Source organism: Mobula birostris, chromosome 6 (assembly GCF_030028105.1).
Source record: "Mobula birostris isolate sMobBir1 chromosome 6, sMobBir1.hap1, whole genome shotgun sequence".
Lineage (NCBI taxonomy): Eukaryota > Metazoa > Chordata > Chondrichthyes > Myliobatiformes > Myliobatidae > Mobula > Mobula birostris.
The window spans coordinates 122731664-122758854 of record NC_092375.1 but is presented as its reverse complement, the minus strand read 5'-3'; the positions used below and the strand labels follow the sequence as shown (position 1 = coordinate 122758854).

The following is a 27191-nucleotide window of genomic DNA, read 5'->3' as shown; positions in this document are numbered from 1 at the left end:
CCATTCTTCTGCTTTCTCCCTTACTAATCAGGAACCTATCAACCTCTGCTTTAAATATACACGTGCTGCCCCGGCAATGACTTTTACAATGAGCAAGGTTGTTTTACAGCGAAGTTCTGGGTATCAACCTGTGTGACTTGAGTAGATAACATGTTCAAAGTTCAAAAGTTCCAAGTAAAATTTGTTATCAGAGTTCATACTTGTCACCACGTACAGCTCTGAGGTTCTTTTTCTGCGGCATAAAAATGTTCTAGTCTCAATTTGTAAGTAAGAAATTTGCCTTTCACTCTTTTCAGTTCCAGGGTTGCCACGGCTGAGCCAGTCAAATGATATGACCAACAAGGGCAACTAAGAATGAAAATATTTTTCAATAAAAACTTAATGCGTCCAATTGATGTAGTACACTGCAGGAAAAAAATCACAACAATAACTCCCTGGAAATAAACATTTAAAAGGCACCTGGACAGGTCCATGTATAGGAATATGGGCCAAATGCAAACAAATGAGGGCGAGCTTAGAAAGGCATCTTGGTCAGCATGGACCATTTTAGCCGAAGGACCTGATGTGGTGTTGTATTACTCTATAACTCTAAAACAGTCCATTATATTACCATAGCTATTTGTGTGAATTCCTCTAATGAGCCAAATCAGAGAGGCCAAGGTGATCATAAACACAAGAGATCCTGCAGATGCTGGAAACCCAGAGCAACACATACAAAAGGCTGGAGAAACTCAGCAAGTCAGGCAGCATCTATGGAGAGGAACAAACTAGTTGAATATAGATAATAGTTTTAATAAATTGATGGCAGGGAGGAACATTGTCTTTTCCCAAATACATACTTCACTAGACATACTGGCTAAATTACTGTTAGTTGCATTTTAGTAGTGAGTTAAATTAGCAAAATGTGACCTGCCTTACTTTAACTTATGTGGAATTAGATATTTTAATATTTGGGTAATGGCCAATTAAGAAAAAGCTTGAACAAGAGAAAATCTGCAGATGCTGGAAATGCAAGCAACACAGACAAAATGCTTGAGGAGCTCAGTAGGCCTGGCAGCATCTGTGGAAAAAAGTACAGTTCACATTTCGGACCGAGACTCTTCAAGAAAAAGTTCAGCAATTTTTATGTACATTGAGATGTATGTTATGTAGGCTACTTTATAAGGATTAATTTACAACGTACAGGGGATGATTCAGGGGAGGTTGGGTTCACTGAATATGTTTAAATACTGGATTAAAATACAGTGCAGGACTGTGTTTTTAGAATATGTTGTAGCTAGATTAATTAATTATATCTGAGAATTTGATTCATATAGTTAATGGGGATCTTTCAATAAATATAAGTCTGCTAACTTAATATATTTCAATGCATCGAGGAAGTTTTTTTAAAGTGTTAATCAGTCAGATTTGCAGTTTCTGCTGGTCGCCGACATTTATTCGAGGGTTGGAGACAGCGCCTTTAAGCAGACGGGCCGACCCCGGAATATGTTGCAAACGGCGGTCAGGACTTCATCCGGAGCCGAGCCGAGCCTTCAGAGGCGGCCGTGTGACAGCCACCAGTCCAGGGGGCAACGATCGTAGGCTATTGAACCGGTACTGGAGGGAGACAGCCTTCCGATAGGGACAAAGGGAAGGACACTGGAAGAGGTACATTGGAGAAGAATGGAGTGCGTGCCGAGAGAGACCGAGACTGTTTGAAATGGAGAGCAAAGAGAGACTTGCTACAGGAGAATACGGGCAGCGACATCGCATCAAATGGAGCCGGGCACAGTGTGGAGGCAGAGGGACAGTGATCAGATGGAGAGGGGCACAGTGTGTGTGTGTGTGTGGAGGGGAGATCAAATTGAGAGGGGCACAGTGTGGAAGCAGAGAACCAGTGATCAAATGGAAAGGGGTACAGTGTGTGTGGGGGGGGGGAAGGGAAATCAGACGGAGAGGGGCATGGTGTGGGGGAGAGAGAGACTGATCAAACGGAGAGGGGCATAGTGTGGGGAGAGACAGAGTCATCAAATAGGGATGGATAAGCGTGGAGGGAGAGAGACATTGATCAGATAGAGAAGGGGCAAAGCTTTGTGGGTGAGATGTTCCAGCAAATTGAGAGGAGCATAGTGCTGGGGGAGGAGAGCAGAGAGAGAGAGAGAGAGAGAGAGAGATTAAATGGAGAGGGGCATAGTGTGTGGGAAGAGAGAGAGAGAGAATCGATCAAATTTAGGGAGACATGATCAAATATAGTTTATGAAAGGAGAGTGTCAAAAGGATGGAGAGCAGTATAAAGAGAAGGATACTGCTCCGGATGGAGTGTCGATCTAGTGGAGCAAGCAGAGTTTGAAGAAAATTAAAAAAGAGATATTTCCAGACTGTGCGGAGCAGGGGGAAATATTAAATGAAAAGAGGAAACTTGTGTAGACAAAGGTTATCAGAGAGGGGAAGCATATAGCAAAAGTCACAACGAAGATTAGAGTGGTTAAGTGTTTCAGTGGAGGGATCAGAATATGCAAAGAGACATGGTGAGGTTTAAGCAGAGATGCTGTTACAATGAAGAGGGACACAAAGTATCGAACATTGGAAGAATGTGGAGACAGTGTTTCCTGTAATAGGGGAGTCTAGTACCAGAGGGCACAGCCTCAGAATACAAGGACATTACTTTAGAACAGAGATGAGAAGGAATTTCTTTAGCCAGCGGGTGATGAATCTGTGGAATTCATTGCTGGAGATGGCCGTGAAGGTCAAATCATTGTGTATATTTAAAGCAGAGGTTGATAGGTTCTTGATTAATAAGGGCCTCAAAGGTAATTGGGAGAAGGCAGGAAAATAGGGTTGAAAGGGATAATGAATCAACCAAGATGGAATGGCAGAGTAGATGCGAAAGGCCAAATGGCCTAATTCTGCTCCTATGGTTTATTTAGTAGTGTCCCTGTATTTATTGACCCTCTTGTTGTAGTATTCCTTTCTCTTTCGATTCCTGTACTGTGTGATTAGTGAGACATTTGGATGTCCTAGTGCACGATAAGGAAGATGTTAATGCACTGGAAACCATTGAGAGAAGGTTTACCAGACTGATGCATGGACAACTGATACTTAACCGGGTTGCTTGAGAGGAAAGAAGGGATTGATGTGATTTTATCTGCTAGAAATGTGGAAAGAATGTTCCGATTTATGGAGCAAACTAGAGCTCGGGTCACCCACTTAAGAGAGAGAAGTGCCTATAGGTCTATTTTTCAAAGGGCAGAAGAAGCAGAACTTTTGAATATTTTTAAAACAAAGGTATATATATTCTTGATGAGCACTGGGAGTGGATAAGAATGCACAGTTGACGTTATAGCCAGATTAGTTGTGATTTTCTGAAATCGGATTGAGGGGCTGAATGCCTACTGCTTCTAATTTTACCTTTGTATTTATCATTTCTTTCTTGGTACATAGTCTGTCTCTCTCCAGCTGAAAGTGTGGAGCAGAGGTTATCAAATGAAGAGGGGTAGAGGGTGAGAAGAGATGGCACTGTATGCAGAGAGAGAGAACGATGTTGATTATCAAGGGGAGTGAGACAGAAACTAACAAATAGAGGAGTAATTTAGGGGGAGACTGTCAAAATAATAATGGACAATGGGGAGACAGGTATTATCCAGTAGTAGATTACTCAATAACAATATCAAATAGTAAAGGGCATATTGTGCAGAAATGAGGCAGCTTATGAAGGGATGCTGTTGACATCAAGAGACAGAATCAAATGGGAAGGATGCAGCATAACGAGAGAGAAAGACATCAGTGGAGAAGAGTGGATGGGGGAAGGGGGAGATGTATCACTTGGAGAAAGGCCAAGAGTAAATTTGTTTGATAACCAATTCAGTGGACCAAGTAGTAACATGTGGACTCTTTTTTTCCCTTTGTGCCCAATACAATCTCTCCATTCTGCTTTCTCTTCCATCTGAAGTACTTAATGTTCTCATGCGTGAAGGCCTGTCTATTTCACATGGAGTTTGAGGTTACTTTAAGACTTATATAAAATCAAGATAGGAAGCAAGGGAGGGAAGGATTGAGTGTGCATCAGAGGTTGAGAGACTGTCAGATGGAATGTGTTCCAGAGAATTAGTGTTGAAGGATGTATTGGAGAGAAGGCTTTGTCCAAGTTGAAAGGGAGTATGCTAGATAAAATGTTATCCAGATGAAGTGAATACAATTAGGAGAGTTATTGCAAGTACTGAGGAAATATTAAGTATTAGTGAGAGGATAGAGCACCTGGGGAAAGATTGGAGGTGAAAAGGCACAGCCCATCAGGCAGGAAGAAATTACAGAGACAAATTAAATGGTGAGAAGAAGGTGAGATACAGTATTAATGGTAAGGTGTGGGAGAGAAAGACTATAAGACATGGAAGCTGAATGAGGCCATTCAACCCATCAAGTCTACTCCACCATTCCATTACTTATTGGAATTGGTTATTCCCCCCCTCCCCTACCCAATTTTCCTGCCTTCTCCCTGTAACCTTTGACTCCCTTTCCAATCAAGAACCTAGCAAGCTCTGCTTTAAGTATATTCAATGACTTGGCCCCCACAGTTGCCTGTGGCAATAAATTCCACAGATTCAGCCTCTAGCTAAAAAAATGACTCCTCATCACTGTCCTCTGTTCCGAGGCTGTGACTTCAGGTACTAGACTCCCCACTATAGGAAACATCCTCGCCACGTCTAGGCCTTTCAATATTTGATAGACTTTAATGAGACTCCCCACCTCATTCGCCTGAACTCCAGCGAGTACAGGCCCAGAGCCATCAAACGCTGGTCATTTATTAACCCTTTCATTCCTGGGATCATTCTTGTGAACCCCCTCTGGACTCTCTCCAAATTTAGCACATCCTTTCTTAGCTAAGGGGCTCAAAACTGCTTGCAGTACTCCGAGTTCTGTCTGCCTTTTAAGTCCTCGGCATTATGCCCTTGCCCCCAAGGGGATGGGAGTGAGGGTATCAGATGTACAAAGGGAGAAAAAGTCCATGAATAGGTGACGTGAGTAGCACTGGCACTCTGTGAGGTCATCTGCAAAATATCAGGAAGTTGGTGAAAAATTACTTCAAGATTTGTTGGGGAGCATTTCACATGGTAATATTTAACCTGTACTTTCCCAGTGAAAGTTGACTGCAGAGATGAAACTACTATGTCATTGTTGGAGAGGCAAGTCAGTTCTTTAAGATCCTCCTATGGCAATTAGACTTAAGCAGCATAAGAGGCAGCCAGGGGTGTGGGAAGGGGATGTGTGATAGGCTGCTGTGTGGTAGGTTACATCTCCTCCCTCAACTATCATGATGAGTCGTTGTGCTGATCCAGGGAACACAGTCTTAGAACAGTGACAGCACAGAAGCAGGCCCTTCGGCTCCCAATGTTATCCAAAAAACAATTAGATTAAAAATCAAATGGCTGTCTAATCTCTTCTGCCTACACAGAATCTATATCCTTCCATTTTCCTCACACTCATGTGCCTATCCAAATGTCTCTTAAAAGTCTTCAATTTTTCCTCCTCTACCACTGCCCTGGGGTGTATAGTCACCACTCTCTGTGTTTAAAAAAACTTGCCACTCACATCTCCTTTGAAATTACCCCCTCTCAACTTAAATGTATGCACTTTGGTTTAGGCATTTGAAACCTTGGAAAAAGTTATTGTCTGTCTACTCTGTCTATGCCTCTCATAATCTCATAAACCTCTATCAGAGACAAAGAGATCCACAGTGCTGAGTTATTGCTATCTCTTAGCAGCCACATATGGACAGAAGAGGAGCATGGAAAAATAGGGCTGGCAGGGTCTGTGGGCAAATCTCCAATGTCATAGTGGGACTGTTTAATTTGAATGTCCTTCCTGACTTGGAAAGGTATCCCTCATGTTAATGTGGGTAATGAGTAGATTGTAAGATGCACGACAGATAAATGGCCAAATACACCAAGATGAAAAATGCTTAGGCAGTTAATTATCTGTTGTTTGCTAATCCAAACGTGACTAAGATCTCATGTATGCAGGATGTTTTTTTTAAATGTGCAAATCAGTGATTTAAAAAAAAATAAGCAAGTAAGTCTAATTTCTAGGCAAGAGTTTCAGTGGTGGTAGTGGAGAAGGAGAGGAAGAGAGTATTGGTGAGAAAGCACTGGATCTACTGAAGGAGAGTGAAGAGCTAGTGGGGTTATACTCTGTGACATCTCTAAATTGATTCTAGAATATGTAAGGAGCTACAGTAGTACTGTACATCTGGCTACTCGCCTGCTCATGGTTTATATTACCAACCTTGCTAATTCTCTGACATCTTAAAAAAAAATCAGTCCAGGAGTTGTATCTTGCCTTATACTAGATTTTCTTTTTTTTTTCAAATATTTCAGGATATGGGGACTCAAGGATCAGGCAGAAAGCGGATTGCCAATCGAGAGCGACTGTCTGCAGAGGATGATACCCTGAATCTGATTGCCAGGGAGGTAGGTTGCATCCTTCTCCTCTTGTGTTACTGACTTGGGGTATCAGTTTAAGGTTGGTTAACTGCACAATGCTCTTGGAAGGAGGGAACCATGTTTCTGCTAATGTCACTGTCACATTTGTATAGCAGACAATGTTACTATATGGTCCATAGTTTGATCAGCGATGCCACAGCAACATCTGCATATTGAACTAGAGCATCTGCCTCCTTGAGATCTGGCTTACTGCCTTGCATGTATCTCTCAGAAGGTCAAAAGCAGGTAGCTTCGTGTTTAGGTCAGGGATTAGGTGTTCCTTCTGGATTGTGTCCCATTTCACTGTTTCCTCATGTACTAAGTGGCCACATCCTAGGTTTTCTACAGACATCCATGAAGGTTTCTTGGAGACCACGTAGTGAAATTGGAAGCTTGTTGACCAAGGAGCCCATGGCTGTTTATAATGGATAATCTCCTCATGTCTTGTTTGGCACAATGAATGTCTGGAAGAGAATGTTAGCTAGTACTGTTGTTTTGATGTGAATTGATGCAGATTTTGGATTCAGCTGACAGATTGCATTGCAGAACTCAACTAGATATCCATGCATTTGGTACAAGAACTCAGAATAATGCGCAGTATTCAGCTGTTGTAAAAGCCATTGTCACTGCCACAGGGGTATTTCAGCCCATTGTGGTAATCTTTTACAATGTTCACCTGACTCTCAAAAATGGTTATAGAAGGTCAAAGTTTCACTTTTTTGCTGGTGAAGGTGATATTGAGATGATGTTTGCCTTTTGATAGTTGTGAGATGATAAGACTTGGATCATTTGAGATTTAATTTCAGCCTCCAGTTGTACAAATTCACTGCCATTTTTGGCAGCTCTGGCATCAATATCTTTACTTGAGTGTGGTTAGTTCAATCTGCAGATTTCCTTGTGGGTTAGGCTTGCCTCTCTTATAGCATAGCTTCTTCCATGTTCTACCTTTCCCCTGTAATTTATTTTTCCCCATGCTTGATCCATCCCATTTCTATCACTCGTAAGCTGGCAATTTATAGACAACAATTCACACACTAATCACTTTGTCTTTGATGTAAGAGGAACACTTGGGGGAGGTGGGTAAACCCATGCGGTCACAGGGAGAACAGGCATGACTACCAGACAGCACCGGAGATCAGGACTGAACCAAAGCTGTGATTTAGCATTTGTGGTAAGTATTGAAGGTAGCTTCAATACTTGGCTGTGGGAGGCAGTACTGTGTTGTCCCAAGTCTATTCGCTTCATCTCTGAAATAGACTTACCACCTGTTTATTGTTCAGAAGCCACTTTGAGCTCAATGTCAAACTCACTGGTGGAAGTCAGACGAATTCCCTTTTCCCACAACCTTGCCTCCCAGTTTGTTGTAGCCACACAAACTCTCATCGAGAAACAATCTGATGTCCAAAATCCAGATGCCTATAACCTAAGGAATCAGAACCAAGTTTATTATCATTGACATAAATTCAGTCCACTTTATTATGCACCTCATGTACCTAACAAAGTAACCATTCAGTGTACGTTCTTGGTTTTCTGATGCTGCAGCCCATTCATTTCAAGATTTGACATGCTGTGCATTCAGAGATGTTCTTCTTCACACTACTGTTGTAACGCATGGTTATTTGAATTACTGTCGCCTACCTGTAAATTCAGAACCTTAAATTCCTTTCTGTTACTATTCTTGGGCCCAGTGCATAAACGAAGAAAGCATGGCAGTGCCTCTACTTCCTTAGATTTGGCATGACATCTAAACCTTAGATAAACTTCTATAGATATGTAGTGGAAAGTATATTAACTGGCTACATCACAGCCTGGTATGGAAACACCAATGCCCTTGAATGGAAAATCCTACAAAAAATAGTGAATACAGTCCAGTCCATCATGGGTAAAGCCCTCCCCAAACTTTTAGCGCATCTACACAGAAAAATGTTGCAGGAAAGCAGCATCCATCATCAGGGACCCCACCACCCAGAACATGCTCTCTTGTCACTGCTGCTATCAGGAAGAAGGTACAGGAGCCTTAGAACTCATACCACCAGGTTTAGAAACAATTACTACCCCTTAACCATCAGGCCTTTGAACCAAAGAGATAACTTCACTCAACTTTACTTACCCCATCACTGAACTGTTCCCACAACCAATGGACTCACTTTCAAGGACTCTTCATCTCAGGTTCTCGATATTTATTGCTTATTGATTTATTATTATTCTTTTTCTTTAGCCATAGTTTGTTGTCTTTTGCACACCGGTTGAACCCCCAAGTTGGTGTGATCTTTTATTGATTCTTTTACAGTTATTATTCTATAGATTTATTGAGTATGCCTGTGAGACAATGAATCTCAGGGTTGTATATGGTGACAGATATATCCTTTGATAATAAATTTACTTTGAACTTTGAATTTCCTGTTAGTTTGAGCCACTCTAGCCATTCTCCTCTTACCTCTCTCATTTACAAGTCGTTTTCACCCACAGAACTCCCACTCATTGGATTTTTTTTGTTTTTTGCATCATTCTCTGTAAACTCTAGAGACTTTTGTATGGTTAAAGTCACTTAGAACACATTTCTTCCCCATTCTTTTGTTTGGTTTAAACCTCAACTGAACGCCTCAACCATGTAGGCATGCTTTTATGTATTGAATTGCTGTCACATGATTGGCTATTTAGATATTTGCATTAACAAGCAGGCGTATGGGTGTACCTAAGGCTACGTCCACACTAGACTGGATAAATCCATAACCGAAGCTTTTTCTCTTCGTTTTGACCCTCCGTCCACACTGAAACGGCGTTTTCCTCCCCCGAAAATGGAGTTTTTCTAAAGCACTCTGCAGAGTGTTTAAATCTGAAAACGCCAGTTGGCCATTGTGGTGTGTACGGGGTAACCGGCTAATTTTAAAAACGCTGTCATGACGTACCGGAACAAATGGTGGCGGCAGCGTAGCACTTCATTGTTTTCTTGAATGCAACCTCCAACACCACAACAATATCTGACAATAGATGTTTAACAGCCTAATGTAACATTGTATGGAAATACAAGATAACACTGATGCAGACATGTTTTATACATTTAACAAGGCGCTTTATTAATGTATTGCTTGTGCAAACATTCAATAGATGCAATTGTCACTTTTGCCCAGTAACTCGTTTTATCACACATGTTAAATACAGCAAAATAATACACAAAGACATGGCAAAAGTAAAGGCAAACAAATGAGGTAACAGCAAATTTCACTTTTGCCCAGTAACAAGCCTTATTGCATTTAGTTGTAGCTGTCATCCCTTTCATTGGTGAAGAGACTGTGGCTGTAGGAAATGTTTCTGGACAAACATGCACCAAGTCTTTCGTTTGGCAATTTCCTTTTAAGTTTTTCTAGTCAGTAACTGGACAACCGCGCACCAAGTATACTGTTTCCTCTTCGCTTGTTTTCTGTGTGTCCTGTGCATGCCCAGTAGGAGGAGATTTGCCCAAATATCTGTTTTAATGTGGACAGAGGTATTTTCAAATTGGTGTGGACCCCTATCGTTTTTACGTGGAACTGGCGTTTTCAAAATTATCTAGTCTAGTGTGGACATAGCCTAATAAGGTGGCCTCTGAGTGTATGTCAAGAAATTTGTTGTTTTGCATCAGCAGTACAATGCAAAACATAAAAATTAAGTTACAAAATATAAATGGTGCAAAAGAGGAATAATGGGGTAGTGTTTATGGACCATTCAGAAATCTGATGGCAGAGGGGAAGAAGCTGTTCCTGAAACACTCAGCTTGGGTCTTCAGGCTTCTGAACTTCCTCCCCAATTATAATAATGAAAAAAGGACATGTCACAGATACTGAGGATCCCAAATGATGGATGCTACCTTCTTAAGGCATCACCTCTTGAAGATGTCCTCAATGGGAGGGTGAGTTGTGTTCATTTTGGAACTGGTTGAGTCCATAATCCTCTGTAGCCTCTTTAAATCCTGTACATTGGAGCCTCCATACAGGACAATGATACAGTCAGTCAGAATATTGTCCACCGTACATCTGTAAAAATTTGTAACAATTTTTGGTGGTTGAAGTAGAGGTCCTCTGTTTGAACAGAGGGGAATCAATGGATTTAGGATTTCTAGGCAGTAGTGCCACATCAACGGTAATTGAGAAAACTAGAAGTTTTTGATGTAGTATGTAACATGGATAGAAATTGTATGACTAACAAAGCATAGTTGAAGTTATTTTTGATTGGCTAGATGTAAGAGCCGTTACCTTAGTGATCTGTGCAAGGACCTCAATTTGTTTATATATAGGCATCCGTTAGTCTCATGAGACCATGGATTTGCGCCTTGGAAGTTTTCCAGGGTGCAGGCCTGGCCAAGGTTGTATGGAAGACCAGCAGTTGTCCATGCTGCAAGTCTCCCCTCTCCACGCCACCGTTGTTGTCCAAGGGAAGGGCATTAGGACCCATGCAGCTTGGCACCAGTGTCGTCGCAGAGCAATGTGTGGTTAAGTGCCTTGCTCAAGGACACATACACTGCCTCAGCCAAGGCTCGAACTAGCGACCTTCAAATCACTAGACGAATGCCTTAACCAGTTGGCCATGCGCCAGCACGATTTGTTATAGTTTTATAAAAGATATGGATGTAGATACTGAAGGTATGTTTGATAAATTTGCTGATGACACAAAGATAGATGTGGAAGAAGGCTTGGAAACAAAATAAGGAGGTTACAAAGGCTAAAGGTGGGTTATGTGAGCAGGCAAAGATCAGACAAATGGAGTATAATGTGGGAAAATATGAAATTGCCTGTTTTAGCAAACAGAAACACGCCTTCTAAATGGTGAGAGAATGAAGAGCTCTGAGATGTTGAGGAATATGTGCATGATTTCCAAAAGGCAAATGTGCTGGTATAGCCAGAAATTAAGAAAGCAAATAGAATTTTATTTTTAAAGAACTGAAAACCAAAGTAGGGAGATAATGCTAGAGTTAAGTAGGGCAATGGTGATACCATATTCGGAGCTCTGTACAATATGAGTTTTCATATTTAAGATGTAAATGCATTGGATGTTCGGAGAAGATTTACTAGACATAGATTGTCATGTGACAGAGATTAGACAGGCCAGCTTCATATTCACAAGGAGGTAAGAAGAATGAGAGGGAGCTTTTGTAAAATCCTGAGGGATCTTGAAGTGGATATGGAGAGTAGGAGAATCTAGAACCAGCGATCACGGTTTAAAAATCTGGAGAATTGTCCATTTAAGAATAAGATGTGATGAAATATTTTCTCTCTCTGTAGGTTTTGTCTTTGGAACTCTCTTCATAAAAGCGTAGTGGAAGCAGAGATTTTAAATATTTTTAGCTTAAAGATAAGTAGATAAGCAAAGTGGAGTAGTTGGGAGTGCTGAGCTGAGGCTGCGGTCACCAGCATATTGAATGACAGAGCAGACTTGAGGACCCTAATGACCTACTGTGTCCTTTGTCCTGTGCTTCTGGGTCAGCGTGTGATAAGTGTGCAGGTGGCAAACCACGGGCAATTGCATCTGTCCTGTTGGTGTCGGTGACAGAATTGGCAGGCACAGGCAGTGAGGAGATGTACAAGATGAACTTTATTACCAGCCTCATTCCAGTGTGACCACAAACTCTCAGTCAGGTAACATCTATGAATAGAAGTTCTTTTTGACATTCACTTAAGAAATGTGTGTTTGAATCTCCAAGAGACAGTGGTTTCAGTGATGCCCAGTGCTTTGAATACATTTATATAGAATTATAAACAAGGGAGGTCAGGCTGGGCAATCATGGCCAAAAACAGCTGGCAGAAGACCATTAAGTACATGTGAATGATGCACATCTAAAACTAAAATATAACATGTTGGAAACGATAACAAGTCAGTCAGCAGCTGTAAACAGAAAATGCTAATTAAGGTTTTGGATATATCCTTCCTCAGAACTGAGAACACACAAAATCACACTTGGGTGACCTAAATCATGAAGGTCAATGTTATTTAAAACTGAAATCAAGCACACTTCCCTCAAAGCATTTGGTCAAGCGCCTTAACCAAGACATGATGCTGGAAATCTGGAGCAATGCACACAGAATGCTGAAAAAAACTCAGCAGGTCAGGTAGCATCTGTGGAAATAAGCAGTCGGCATGTTGGGCTGAAACCCTTCATCAGGATTGGAAAAGAGGGGTGAAGAAACCAGAATAAGAAGTTGGGCGGAGGGGAAGCAAAACCAGCTTGGAGGTGATAGGTAAAGCCAGGTGGGTAGGGGAGGGGGAATGAGGTTAAAAAGCTGGGAGGTGATGGGTGGGAAAGATAAAGGGCTGGAGAAGAAGGAATCTGACAGAAGGAATGCCTCCCGAGGAAGATGATAAGCAGGTGAGGAGAAGAGAAGAGGTAAGAGGGAGGCCAGAGTGGGGAATGGAAAAAGAGGGAAGGGGAGGGGTAAACATTAGTGGAAGTTGGAGAAATCAATGTTCATGCCATCAGGGTGAAGGGTACCCAGACAGAAAATGAGGTGTTGCTCCTCCAACCTGAGAATTGCCTCATCATGGCAGTAGTGGAGGCCATGGACCTTCACCATTCCCCATCTCCTTTCCCCTCTCTCACCTTATCTCCTTGCCTGCCCATTGCCCCCTTCTGATGCTCTTCCCTCCTTGGCCCTCTGTCCTCTCCTATTAGATTCCCCCTTCTCTAGTCCTGTATCTCTTTCACCAATCAACTTCCCAGCTCTTTACCACCCCTCCCTCTCCAGGTTTCACCTATCATCTTGTGTTTCTCCCTCCCCTCCCCCCCCCCACCTTTTAAATCTACTCCTCATCTTATTTTCGCCAGTCCTGCTAAAGGATCTCAGCCCAAAATGTCGACTGTACTCTTTTCCATAGATGCTGCCTGGCCTGCTGAGTTCCTCCAGCATTTTGTGTTATTTCCAGCATCTGCAGATTTCGTTTAATGGCAGAATGGGAATGGAGATTGGAATTAAAATGTGTTGGTAAAGGGAAATCCTGCTTCTTGTGAATGGAGTGAAGGTGCTCAACAAAGTGATCTCCCTTTCTATGTTGGGTGTAGAGCAGGCCGTTTTGCGAGTACCTGATATAATAGATGACCCCAACAGATACACCAAGTGAAATGTTGCTTCACCTAGAAGGTCTGTTTGGGGCCCTGAATGGAGGGGAGGGAGAGCATGGATGAATAAGTGCCAAGAAGGAGATTAGTGGGGAGAGATGAGTGGACAAGGGATTCAAGGAAGGAGTGATCCCTGTGGGAAGTGGAGAGTAGGAGATGGAGTTAAAGATGTGTTTGGTAGTAGGGTCCCTTTGAAGGTGGTGGAAGTTGCAGAGAACGATGTGCTGGATGCGGAGGATCATTGGGTTGTAGCTAAGATCAAAAGGAACTAACTCTATTAAATTTGCAGGAAGATGGGGTGAGTTCAGATGTCCAGGAAATGGTGAAGATGCAGGTGAGAGCAGCATCTATGATGAAGGAAGGGAAACCCCATTCTTTGAAGAAGGAGGACATCTCTAATATTCTGGAAAGGAAAGCCTCATCCTTGGAACAGATGTGGTAGAGGCAAAAGAATTAAGAAAAGAGAATGACATTTTTACAGGACATAGAGTAGGAAGAAAGGAGACAGATGGTCAAGATAGCCGTGGGAGTCGGTTTATAAAAAATATCGTTAGACAGTTTGTCTCCAGAGATAGAGACAGAGGGATCGAGAAAGGGGAGAGAGATGTCAGAGATGGATCAAGTGAATTTAAGGGCAGGGTGGAAGTTGGAGGCAAAGTTGATGAAGTTGAAGTGCTCAGTGTGAGTGCATGAAGCAGCACCAATCCAGTCGTCATTATAGTGCAGAAAGAGTTGTGGAGCATTACTAGGGAAGGCTTGGAACATTGTCTGTTCCACGTAGCCAATGTAAAGGCAGGCTTAACTAGGCCCCATGCAAGTGCTCATGGCTACACCTTGAGTTTGGAAAAGGTTGGTGGAGCCGAAAGAAAAATTGTTGAGTGTGAAGAACAGTTCGGTGGTGGTGGAGGGGAAACTGGTCGGTTCTGTTGTTGAGAAAGAAGCAGAGAGCTTTAATGCCTTCTTGATGGACCTTAGAAGTATATAGGGACTGGACATTCATGGTGAAAATGAGGTGATCAGGGCCAGGGAATTGAAAGTTGTTGAGGAGATTGCGACCATGTGAAGTGTTGCTTATGTAAGTGGGAAGGGACTGAACCAAGTGTGAAGTGATACACCTGTCCATTCATCTCCTCCCTCATTTCCATTCAGGACCCCAAACAGTCTTTCTAGGTGAGGTGAACCAGTTTGGCCATTCTCCTCTGACCCTCTATTAACAAGGCGTTTTCGCCCAAGGAACTGCTGCTCATTGGGTGTTCTTTGTTTTTTGCACCATTTTCTATAAATTGTACCGTCTCCGCCATTTCTTTATATTCATCAGCTGCACGGAGAAGGGGAGTCTGCTGCATGGGCAATGGCTTGGTCGCCACACCATACTGCCCTGACTTGCATATCACGTAGACAGCTAGGACGCAATATCAATGGTCAACCCCAACCAACGGAGGGTTTCCTCTATAAACTCTAGAGACTACTATACAAGAAAATCACAAGAGATCAGCAGTTCCTGAGATACTCGAACCACCCCATCTGGCACCAACAATCATTCCACCGTCAAAGTCACTTAGATCACATTTCTTCCCCACTCTGATATTTGGAATGTAAACAGCTGAACCTTTTGACCATGTCTGCATGCTTTTATGCATTGACTGGCTGAACTGCACATTACTGACTGATTACATATTTGCATTAATAAATGGTGTACAGGTGTACCTCATAAAGTGGCCACTGTGTAATTTTAATAGAAAGTATTAAAACACTGCTTACACCAAGTTCAGGTTTATTGTCATCTCACTTTTCTGCCAAACGAAACAACGTTCCTCCAGACTACAGTGCACCCACACAACATATCACACACAGCACATAAACCAAAATATTATACTACAAATAGGTAAGTAAAATATAATTCAAAATGTATGTAGTAAAGATCAGCACAGATAAACAACAGTCCAGTAAACAGCCCGCTATCCTGATGACGAGACCTCCATGGTGGCAGAGTATTCATTAGTCTCACAGCCTGAGGGAAGAAGCCCAGTCTGACAGCCCTAGTCCTGATGCTCGTGTACCTCCTTCCTGACGGTAGTGGGTCAAAGAGATTGTGGGATGGGTTGTATGGATTCTCAGTACTTTGGGCCCTCTGTCTGCACTTCTGATAAGTGTCACAAACGGGGAAGGTGGAGGAACCCTGATGATAGTTTTGGCAATTTTGTCTGTCTTCTGTAGGGTCTTGCGGTCCAATGCCTTGCAGCTTCTGTACTGCAATGATGTAGACAGACAGGATGGTCTTGATGGTACTCCTGTAGAAAGTTGTTAGAATGGGGGTGGGGAGCCTTTGCACATTTCAATCTTCTCAGAAAGTGTAGATGCTGTTGTGTCTTCTTGACCAGTGAGGAGGTGTTGTGGGTCCAAGTGAGACCAAGTGCACACCAAGGAACTGTGTGCTCTTCACTCTCTCCGTGGCAGAGCCATTGATGTGCATTGGAGAGTGGGTGACCTGTGCCTTCCTGAAATCCAGAATCATCTCTTTTGTCTTGTCCACGTTAAGACTCGGGTTGTTGTTCCCACACCATTGGACAAGCCTCTTTACCTCCTCTCCGTATGCCAGCTCATCATTGTTGCTGATGAGACCAACCACTCAGGTGTCATCGATGAACTTGATGATGTGGTTTGCACTGAATCTGACAGTGCAGTCATTGAGTCATCAGCATGAACAGCAGCGGACTGAGCACACAGCCCCCTGAATATACTCCAGCCTGTGCTTTCGAAGCAGTCCTGCAGCACCGAGATCTCTCTGTGAACTGGTTTGACTGTTTTAACCAGAGGTCTGGATACACTGGGATTAGCAAAGTGGAGATGTGGTCTGAGTATCCGAGGTGAGGGTGGTGTGTAGCCTGTGGACTCCATGGACATTGATATAAACCAGGTCTAATATGTTCTCTCCTCTGGTTGCGAAGTTGACATGCTGGTAGTATTTTGACAGGATTGCTTTTAAGTTTGCATGACTGAAGTCACCCAGCACCATTGTAGAGGTCCTGCACCACTTCCCTAGCACTAGCATGGGTGGGGCGGGGGGGGTGCGGGAATGTAACAGCATCAATCACAATGGCAGTGAACTCCCTCAGTAAGTAGAAGAGTCTGTACGTCACCATTTAAAAACTCTATCTGCGGTGAGCAATGGACCATTACTACCATGGTGCTCGCACACACAAATAACTGGTGTCTACTACAGCTACTGTAGTAGACATCAGTTATCATTTACACAATATGAAAAAAATACATAAATTATCTGAAAATGATTGCAATTCTTTCATGGATTACATATGGTTGTTGAATATGCACATAATGTGACCTGGCGCAGGTTTGAAGACCAGTTTCACCAGTCAGACCGCCGCGGCTGCACTGCAGGTCTCCACAAGCAATCTCAGGTCTGCGCCCAGTATGCAGATCACAGCCGAGGAGCTCAAAGCCAAAGTTCAGATTTGTGCTGGAACCTTAAGTAGCGCAGTTCACTTCAGAGCAGCAAGGCCTCTGAGGTGGTGCAATCACAGCTGAAGTTCCTCTATTGAGTTTGTTCCACAGATGTGCTAGAAGCTGTGCTAAGTGATCAAATGTACTTCTTCTTGAACTTCTGGTGATTGCACCCCCCCCCCCACCTCTCCTTCACCATTCTCCATTCCTGTTTCCCTCTCTCTCCTATCTCCTTACCTGCCCATCACCTCCCTCTGGTACTCCTCCTCCTTCCCTTTCTTCCATGGTCTTCTGTCCTGTCCTATCAGATTCACCCTTCTCCAGCTCTTTACCTCTTTCACCTATCAACTTCCCAGCTCTTCACTTCACCTCTCACCCTCTCCCGGTTTCACCTTCACCTACCACCTTGTACTTCTTCCTCTCCTCCCCTCACCTTCTTGCTCTGATTTCTCATCTTTTTTTCCGGTCCTGATGAGGGGGCTTGGCCTGAAATGTCAACTGTTTACACTTTTCCATAGAAGCTGCCTGGCCTGCTGAGCTGCTCCAGCATTTTGTGTGTGTTAATTTTCTGTTTTTATGTTGGATTTCCATCACCTGCAGTTTTATTGATTAAAGTGAAAAGCCATAAAGCTGAATCAAGCCCATCATCATCCAGTGCACCTCAGCACTCCCATGCTTTTGAATACATAGCAGGTGTGGTAGGCTGATAGTTAGATGTAGGCACTCTGGTTGCCAAGAGCATCTGTATACCTCCAGCTGTCACTTTGGTGAAACAAGCTCCTCCAACTCCTCCATTTGTGTATATTACTTTGATTTCCAGCATCTGCAGATTTTCTCTTGTTAGTGATAAAAACAGAAAATTCTAGAAAAATTGAGCAGCTCAGACAACGTCTGTGGAAGGAGAAACTGAGTTCACGTTTCTGGTTGAAGACCCTTGGCCAGGACAGGGGAAGAGAGAAAATGGGTTTGAATCACGTTGCAGAGAGAATGGTGAGGGATGGATAAAACAAAGGGAAAATCTCAGATTGGGTGAAGCCCAAGTACCCATGGAATAAACAGTAGATGAAGTTATCTGGTTGGTAGGCTAAAAAGACAAAGGAGCAGAATTAGGCCATTTGACCCATTGAGTCTGTACTGTCATTCCATCATGGCTGACTTATTATCCCTCTCACCCCCATTCTCCTGCCTTCTCCTAACTTTTGACGACCTTACTAATCAATAATCTATCAACCTCTGCTTTAAGTATACCCAATGAATGGAGGGAGTTCAGGTGGAAAAACTTGATAAGATATTTTATTACACCCTTTCAGAAATCCCATTATGATAGTAACCCCCCTGCTTGCTGGGGAAATTGTGGAAATCAAAATGCAAACCATTATCATATTTTCTGGGATTGCCCCGTTATCAAAGACTATTGGAGTGGGATACATAATGCCTTACAAGACATCTTTAAATGTGAAATACCCTTAGAGAGTAAGACCATATATTTTGGGTATATACCTCAAGAATGGTTGAAAAGAGATAAATATTTAATGAATGTACTGCTGGTGGCTGGTAAAAAGACCCTTACCAGGAAATGGTTATCTCAGGAGATCCCAAATTTAAATGTATGGATGGAAATTACAATGGACATTTACAAAATGGAAAAGATAACAGCATCTGTTAATCATAAGTTGGAACAATTTTATTCGTATTGGAAAAAATGGTTTAACTACATAACACCTCAAAGGCCTGATTTTATTCTCACAAGTCAATGAATATGTTGTAAAAAAAAAGATCATTCCCTACTCTGTACATAGTTTTATTCTTTCGATTGTTCCTTCTTTCTTCTTTCTATAAGTGTATACCTCAGATAAATATTATGTGGAGATTTGTGACAAATATGATTGTATGATATATATGTACAGTATCTGAAATACATCTTATGGAAATATTTGATGAAATTCAATAAAAAATAAATTACAAAAAAATATATACCTAATGACTTTGCCTCCAGAGCCTTCTGAGACAATGAATTCTATCCGTTCACCACACTCTGGCTAAAGATATCACTCTTCATCTCTGTTCTCAAGGGATGTCCTTCTATTCTGAGGCCGTGTCCTCTGGTCCTATAAAAAACATCCTCTCCGCACTCCCATTTGAAAGATAATAGACTTCTCTATTTGATTTATATTTTAGACAATTCCACTGTTGCCAATAGTCAGGCGGTCCTGCCCAAAATGGACCTTCATTGACCTCGTAAGAAGGAGAGCAGCTGATTGGCCCATTGGTCCCTCTAGTCTCAGTCTAACGTTAGACACAGGAGAGAGGGGGAAATTTGACAGGAGACTCAGCCACATGTGGATGAGCAACAAATTGCTTGCTACCTGACTGAGCCATAATGGAACAGATCTCGGCAGGTGAGGAAGGGGGAAGGCCTGCAGAGTGAGGCAGGCTGGGTTAGTCCTGTTCAGGGCTGTGGGTCTGTGAGATTTGTTTGGATCAACAAAAACAGCATGAGTCATAGAATCATGAAAACTGGAGCACAGAAACAGGCCCTTCGGCCAATCCAGTTCATGTTCTGCCTAGTTCCATCAACCTGCACCTGGACCGTAGTCCTCCATACATCTCCCATCCATGTAGTTATCCAAGTGTCTCTTAAATGTTGAAATTGAGCCCACATCCACCACTTCCTCTGGCAGCTTGTTCCACACACTCACCACCTTCTGATGGAAGAAGTTCCCGCTCATGTTCCCCTTAAATATTTCACCTTTCACCCAAAACCCCTAGTTCTAGTCTCATTCAACGTCAATGGAAAAAGCCTGTCTGCAATTGCCCTGTCTAAACTACTCATAATTTTGTCATCCTCTATCAAATTTCCTCTCGTTCTCCTATGTTCTAGTTTGCTGATCTGAGGTCAAACCCAAGAGTTGACTAACTGCTGCAGGTCACCAATAGGTAGTTGTAGAAGGACTCCTCGTTTTCTTGGCAGGTCAGCCCAACTGTTTCCAGAACAATGCTGCTACACAGTGCTGGCTCGAATATAACTGTGGCTGGCCGGGGTGTCCGCATTCTTGGTAATATAGTCACACCCTGGCAAACAGACATTGTGTCACTTGAAATGTATGGCTATTTTTGGATGAAGATTTGCCTGAGTAATACTCTGTGGGTGTGTGGGAGCTGGGCTGAAGCCCAGTTCAGAGGCATCAGTGGGTTAAAAGCTGCCCTGGCAGCAAGGGAAGGAAGTGAACTGTGCATCGTGCATAAAATGCTTAGTTTAACAGTGTTACTTCATTGTTTTATTTTGCATTGTATGATGCAGTGCCAAATCTGCAGGGATTTGGCAAGGCACTTGTGATCAAGCTGTCCTTTATCTGGAAGTGTTTACTACCATAGGGGGATTGGAATAAATCCCAATTAACAATGCTCATTGCATTGTTATTCCTGCCTCTCCTAATAGTTCTAATGACTATGGCGATTGTCATCTTGTCTTGTTGGACAAATTTGTGAGCTCCTGAGATCTTGAGAGCAAAGCCATCTGGAGTTTAGCGTCACCCATGACGGTAAGGTCAAGGGGCAAGTTCCAGCTAAAGAGTGGTTCAACCAAGACCTCAACGGCGGAGCTGGCAGAAGATGGTGACACATCATAAAGGCAGTGAAGGTGAAGCAAGGCCGTATCACTGAAGGGTCCCCAGTTGTCTTGAACTCAATCTGTCAAAGACTGTTCAGTGGCTGTTGTGGCTCAGCCTCCCTACATAATATAAATTCACATACAGGCGTTCTCCATTAAGGGAATTACCCTTTAGCAGAATGTCATACTCGACTGAGTGATCACACTAATGGCTGTGGCGATCACTTCCTCCATCATTTTCTATGAGTTCTTCCATCTATTTGTTCCTTGCCTCTTTCCATAATTTTAGCTCTCCCCCTTTCCGCCTTTCTCCCTCTCTCTCATCATTTTCACTCCTTTACCTTTTGCAGAGCGAAAGACTAAAAATTGTGGGAAGAGAAAGGAAGCAGACAGAGGGAGAACCTTGAAGCGTGAGGTAGAGTGGAGCAGAGTCACACTACAGTCTGAGGGAGGATGAAACAAGAGGCACAAGTGCAAGGCCCACACAACATGAGGCTTAGTGTGGGCCTAGTGCTTCCACAATGGGAGGAATCTGAGGAAACAATGCATATTGTAAAAGTTATTTGCAGTCTTTGGGAGCAGCAGCAGAAGTTCTTGGCCTTGTCTCTATATTTAGCAGACTCGAGTGCCGCAATGCTGAAGGCTGCTTTGCTCTGTTTGTGACTCAGCCCAGTTCTCCAGGCAGCTGTTGAGAAACGGACTGTACGTTTGTTTTTGGACCTATAGACTCAACCCACTGTTTTTTTTAAACCAGGTTGCCAAGAAACAAAGGAAGTGCCGTTTCCTGACCTGACGTCTCGAGCTGAGCACTGTGACAGGAACTGGTAGATTTTGCAGTCCCCTGTGAAGGGAAATCAGTTAACTAAACCACTCATTGTCAAGGGTTCTGCTTATTCTAGAAATAGTCCCTGAGTTTCATTGGGATGCAGAAATCATTCAGCAATCAGTTCAGTAAGATTTGGGAAGGTAGGGGGATGGGAATTAGCACTTAGGGTAGGTTATTTAACCTAGTTGTGGCGTGGTCCCAAGGATGAAGCGAAGGCTTAGGCCTTCCCAGCAGTTATTCTGTACATTAAAGTTAGGCATACATGTCCATAATGTGTACCAGCCAGAAATTCAACCCTAGTTAGTCACACTAGCATCATCTGTACCTCCCTCTGCAATTGGGTCCTCAACTTCCTAACCGGAAGGCCACAATCTGTGCGGATTGGTGATAACATATCCTCCTAGCTGACGATCAACACTGGTGCAGTGTTGATTGGGTGTGTGCTTAGCCCACTGCTCTACTCTCCGTATACCCGTGGCTGTGTGGCTAGGCATAGCTCAAGTACCATCTATAAATTTGCTGATGATACAGCCATTGTTGTTAGAATCTCAGGTGGTGACGAGAGGTCATACAGGAGTGAGATATGCCAACCAGTGAAGTGGTGCCACAGCAACAACCTGGCACTCAATATCAGAAAGATGAAAGAGCTGATTGTGGACTTCAGGAAGGGTAAGACGAAGGAACACACACCAATCCTCATAGAGGGATCAGAAGTGGAGAGGTGAGCAGCTTCAAGTTCCTGGGTATCAAGATCTCTGAGGATCTAACCTGGTCCCAACATATCGATGTAGTTATAAAGAAGGCAAGATAGCGGCTATACTTCATTAGAAGAGATTTGGCATGTCAACAAATACATTCAAAACCTTCTATAGTTGTACTGTGGAGAGCATTCTGACAGGCTGCATCACTCTCTGATATGGAGGGGCTACTGCACAGGACCAAAAGAAGCTGCAGAAGGTTGTGAATCTAGTCAGCTCCATCTTAGGTACTAGCTTACAAATTACCCAGGACATCTTTAGGGAGCGGTGTCTCAGAAAGGCAGCATCCATTATTAAAAACTCCCAGCACCCAGAGCATGCACTTTTCTCACTGTTACCATCAGGAAGGAGGTACAGAAGCCTGAAGGCACACACTCAGCGATTCAGAAACAGCTTCTTCCCTTCTGCCATCTGATTCTTAAATGGACATTGAATCTTTGGAAACTACCTCACTTTTTTTAATATAGAGTATTTTCTGTTTTTGCACATTTTTTAAATCTATTCAATATATATGTATACTGTAATTGATTTACTTGTTTATTTATTATCATTATTTTCATTTTTTTTCTGCTATATTATGTATTGCATTGAACTGCTGCTGCTAAGTTTACAAATTTCACGTCATATGCTGGGGATAATAAACCTGATTCTGATTCTGATTCTGATTCGACAGATTCTTGACACAAGGTATTTATTTTTATTTAAGATACGTGGTGTAGAACAGGCCCTTCTGCCCCAACGAGCTGTACCACCAGCAACACCCCTATTAACACCAGCCTAATCACAGGACATTTTACAATGGCCAATGCACTGACTAACCGGTACATGTTTGGATTGTGGGAGGAAACCGACATGGTCACGGGGAGAAGACAGAAACTCCTTACAGGCAATGCCAGAATTGAACTCCGAATGCTGACGCACTGATCTGAAATTACATCGTGCTAACTGCCGTCAGCGCACTGGTGTAGCACGGCGGCGCAGGTCTAGCCACCCAGGTTCCATCCTGATCTTGGCTGCTGTTGTTGTGGAGGTTGCACCCCCTCGCTATGACCGTGTTGGGTTCCCCTCTGTGAGTTCCTCCAGTAGACTGTTTGTCGCTGTTTGTTATGTTAATTAGCCAATGTAAATTGCCCCTCGTGTTTACAAGTGAGGAGTGGAATATGAGGGTAACTGAAGGGAACTTTGCAAGAATAGACTATGGGAAACATCAGTGCAGAATGCGTTGGCTCTCTGTGCCAACACAGACTTGATGGGCCAAAATTCTGATCTCCAACTCTGTCGTTAAGAAATACATCAAACTGTCATACGATCCATGGAGGGTTCCTGACCAGGAAAAATCATTTTATGCTCCTGGGATTAATGTGCTGTTTAAAAAAACAGTTGCACTGAAATTCCCAAGCACTGCCCTGCCCAGGCCTCTGTTTGTTCTTGAGATTAGCCTGTGAAAACCTCTACTCCCTGTCCTGTGCTGTCTCTTTATGTCTAGGTTCCTCTTGTTAAACAAAGAAGTCTGCAACATTACAGACTAATGCAGCCTGCTTGTCACTTGCATTGCTCTTGGCTGCCTATGTCACCTCCTCCCTTTCCTCTGGGCAGGTGCACTCCAGCAGCAGGGAGATATTTGAGTTTTATGTATAAATATAACACAGCAGATGGGATCTGTCATTATGCAGATTACCTTTTGTTGCTCAGACTGAAGACTGGAACCTAATATCTGCCACTGTTGGGCTTGTTATATGTTTAACATTGACTGTGGCCTACCTGTCTAAAGCCATTACTTCAGTCAGTGGATCTCTTGGAGTTGAGCTCCTATTCAACAAAGGCAGCTGCTTTCATTTGTTTAGTTTGGAAGTAAAGCTGTTCCTGGTGCTTTATACGAGTACAATCCATTGAAATATGACAGTGTCTTACATTCCGTGGTCACTTTATTGCATTCAACTGCTCGTTAATTCAAATATCTAATCAGTCAATCATGAGCCAGCAACACAATACATAGAAGCATGCATATGTGGTCAAGACGTTCGGTTGTTGTTCAAACCAAACATCAAAATGGGGAAGAAATGTGATCTAAGCAACTTTGACCGTGGAATGATTGTTGGTGCCAGACAAGGTGGTTTGAGTTTCCCCAGGGATTTTCATGCACAACAGTCTGTACGGTTTACAGAGAAACAAAAAGCATCCTGTCGGCAGCAGTTCTGTGGACAAAAGCGACTTGTTAATGAAAGAGGTCAGGAGAATGGCCAGACTGGCTCAAGCTGTCAGGAAGGTGACAGTAACTGAAATAATCAGGCGTTACAACAGTGGTGTGCAGAAGAGCATTTCTGAATGTGCAACACTTTGAACCTTGAAGTGGATGGGGTACAGCACCAGAAGGCCATGAACATACACTCAGTCACCACTTTATTAAGTAAAGGAAGTAATAAAGTAGCCACTGAATGTATGAGGAGATACTGGATTAGGCAATGAGGATTTTATCTGAAATAACAAAGGAAATACAAAGGATGGGGAGGAAATGTGGGCCTAAGGGAAGACAGCTAATGAAAGATGATGGAAGTGGTCAAAGCTCAGAAGCCAGACCAGTAGGGTATTTGAGAGCAAGGTCTTTTCATGTTAGAAACATAGAACAGAGAAAACATACAGCACAATACAGGCCCTTCGGCCCACAAAGCTGTGTGGAACATGTCCCTACCTTAGAACTACCTAGGCTTTACCCGTAGCCCTCTATTTTTCTAAGCTCCATGTACCCATCCAGGAGTCTCTTAAAAGGCCCTATCGTTTCTGCCTGTTGCGAAATCATCACGATTGTGCTTAGCATGAACATTTCTGTGGTGTTTACACTAAACATAATCATGATTATTTTGCACTCTTTGTAACTGCAGAAGGCATCAACTGTTCCCATGGCTTCTCTAGTAACTGAGTTTTGTCTGGTCAGTAAGTAATCATCCCCTCTCAGTGAGCAGCAGGGGTGGATTATCATGGACCATGCCTTCTGCTGGGTCCTCACGAGGGGCTGAAATAGTGGGCATGAGGTGTTATCAAGTGCAGGGACTAGGTCGGAATTTTTTTGTTCCTGCTGCTCCCCCCCCCCCTTTAATTTGGAAGATTCAAGACACAAGATTGTTTACTGTCATTTCCAGAACAATAGAGTAAAGGAGAATGAAATAATTGTTACTCCAAATCCAATACAGCACAAAAAACACAAACACATAATAAAAAGCACAATGAATGTAAATACACATGATATCTGATATACATAGATTGATTATATGTCCATTAAGTGACACTAGGTACAGGAGTTCTTGTAATTACTAACCACAGTGTGGCAAAGGCTTGCGATGATAGCCTACCTCTCCAAAATTCCCTTAGAACTAACCAAGTGTCTTTGAAATGTAATTTGGAAAATGCAGCAGCCAATTTGCAGATGAGAAAATCTCTCAATCAGAAACGTGATAATGAACTGCAAAATCCGTGTTAGTGCGATTGTTAATAGAGACAGACACCCAGGAAGAACGCTCCTGTTTTCCACCAGTATAGCAGTAGAATCTGTCATGACTATCTGCGTGGGAAGACATTTGAAATAATTTACCTCCACAATGAAAGAGCAGAACTTTCTGCAATGCCACATATCCTCAGAACCGTCGGCCTAGAATGGTTGTGCTTCAGGCTACGTCCACACTAGACCGGATAATTTTGAAAATGCCAGTCTCACGTAAAAACGACAGGCATCCACACTAGGCGTTTTTGAAAATACCTCTGTCCACATTAAAACAGATATTTGGGCGAATCTCCTCCTACCGGGCATGCGCAGGACACACAGAAAACAAGCAAAGAGGAAATTGTATACTTGGTGCACATTGTCCAGTTACAGACTAGAAAAACTTAAAAGGAAATTGCCAAACGAAAGACCTGGTGCGCGTTTGTCCAGAAATATTTCCTACAGCCATAGTCTCTTCACTGATGAAAGGGACGGCAGCTACAACTAAATGCAATAAGGCTTGTTACTGGGCAAAAGTGAAATCTGCTGTTAACCTCATTTGTTTGCCTTTACCTTTGCTATGTCTTTGTGTATTATTTTGCTGTATTTAACATGTGTGATAAAACGAGTTACTAGGCAAAAGTGACAATTGCATCTATTGAATGTTTGCACAAGCAATACATTAATAAAGCGCCTTGTTAAATGTATAAAACATGTCTGCATCAGTGTTATCTTGTATTTCCATACAATGTTACATTAGGCTGTTACACATCTATTGTCAGATATTGTTGTGGTGTTGGAGGTTGCGTTCAAGAAAACAATGAAGTGCCGTGCTGCCGCCACCATTTGTTCCAGTACGTCATGACAGCGGTTTTAAAAATAGCCAGTTACCCCGTATACACTGCACCAGATATTAGGCGTTTTCAGATTTATTCACTCTGGAGAGCATTTCTGAGAAGCTCCGTTTTCAGGGGATGAAAACGCCGTTTCAATGTGGGCGGGGGGGTCAAAACGAAGAGAAAAAGCTTCGGTTATGGATTTATCCAGTCTCGTGTGGATGTAGCCTCAGTCTCTGGAATGGAATTTAAACTCACACCTTCCTGACATGAGCCTTGTTCATCTCCACTGTCATTACAGTGCACTAACCTTTGCTTCCATTGCTAACTAATTCTGAATCTTGGCTCCAGGAATATTGGGCTTCTTCAGTACCAAAGGATCTGACCTGGATGTAATGATTTTAATTGGAGAAAATGAAGAGATTAATTTCAGTGTTCCCATTGGACCAGTTAATTTTTTAATCATAGCCATAACATCATTTTAGGAACAGTTTCTTTACCACCCCACCCCCCGCCAACAGATTTGTGAACAGACTATGAACTAACTCATAAACACTACTTTTTTTTGGTCTCTATTTAGACTATTTATTTAATTTAATTTATATATACAGTACTGTGCAAAAGTTTTAGGCACCCTAGCTATATATATGTGCCTAATACTTTTACACAGTACCATATACAG

At 42.7% G+C, this 27191-nt stretch overlaps 1 protein-coding gene across 1 annotated transcript in view; it reads left to right on the top strand.

Moving 5' to 3' along the window:
- The first annotated feature begins 1493 nt into the window (after nucleotides 1–1493).
- The window catches only part of LOC140198720 (uncharacterized), a 140739-nt gene continuing 115041 nt past the window's right edge, over nucleotides 1494–27191 (top strand). Inside the window, exons 1-2 of the mRNA XM_072259736.1 lie at nucleotides 1494–1647; nucleotides 6351–6443. Coding sequence (XP_072115837.1) covers nucleotides 6354–6443 — 90 coding nt within the window. The 5' untranslated portion in view covers nucleotides 1494–1647; nucleotides 6351–6353. The remainder of the gene's footprint in view (nucleotides 1648–6350; nucleotides 6444–27191) is intronic.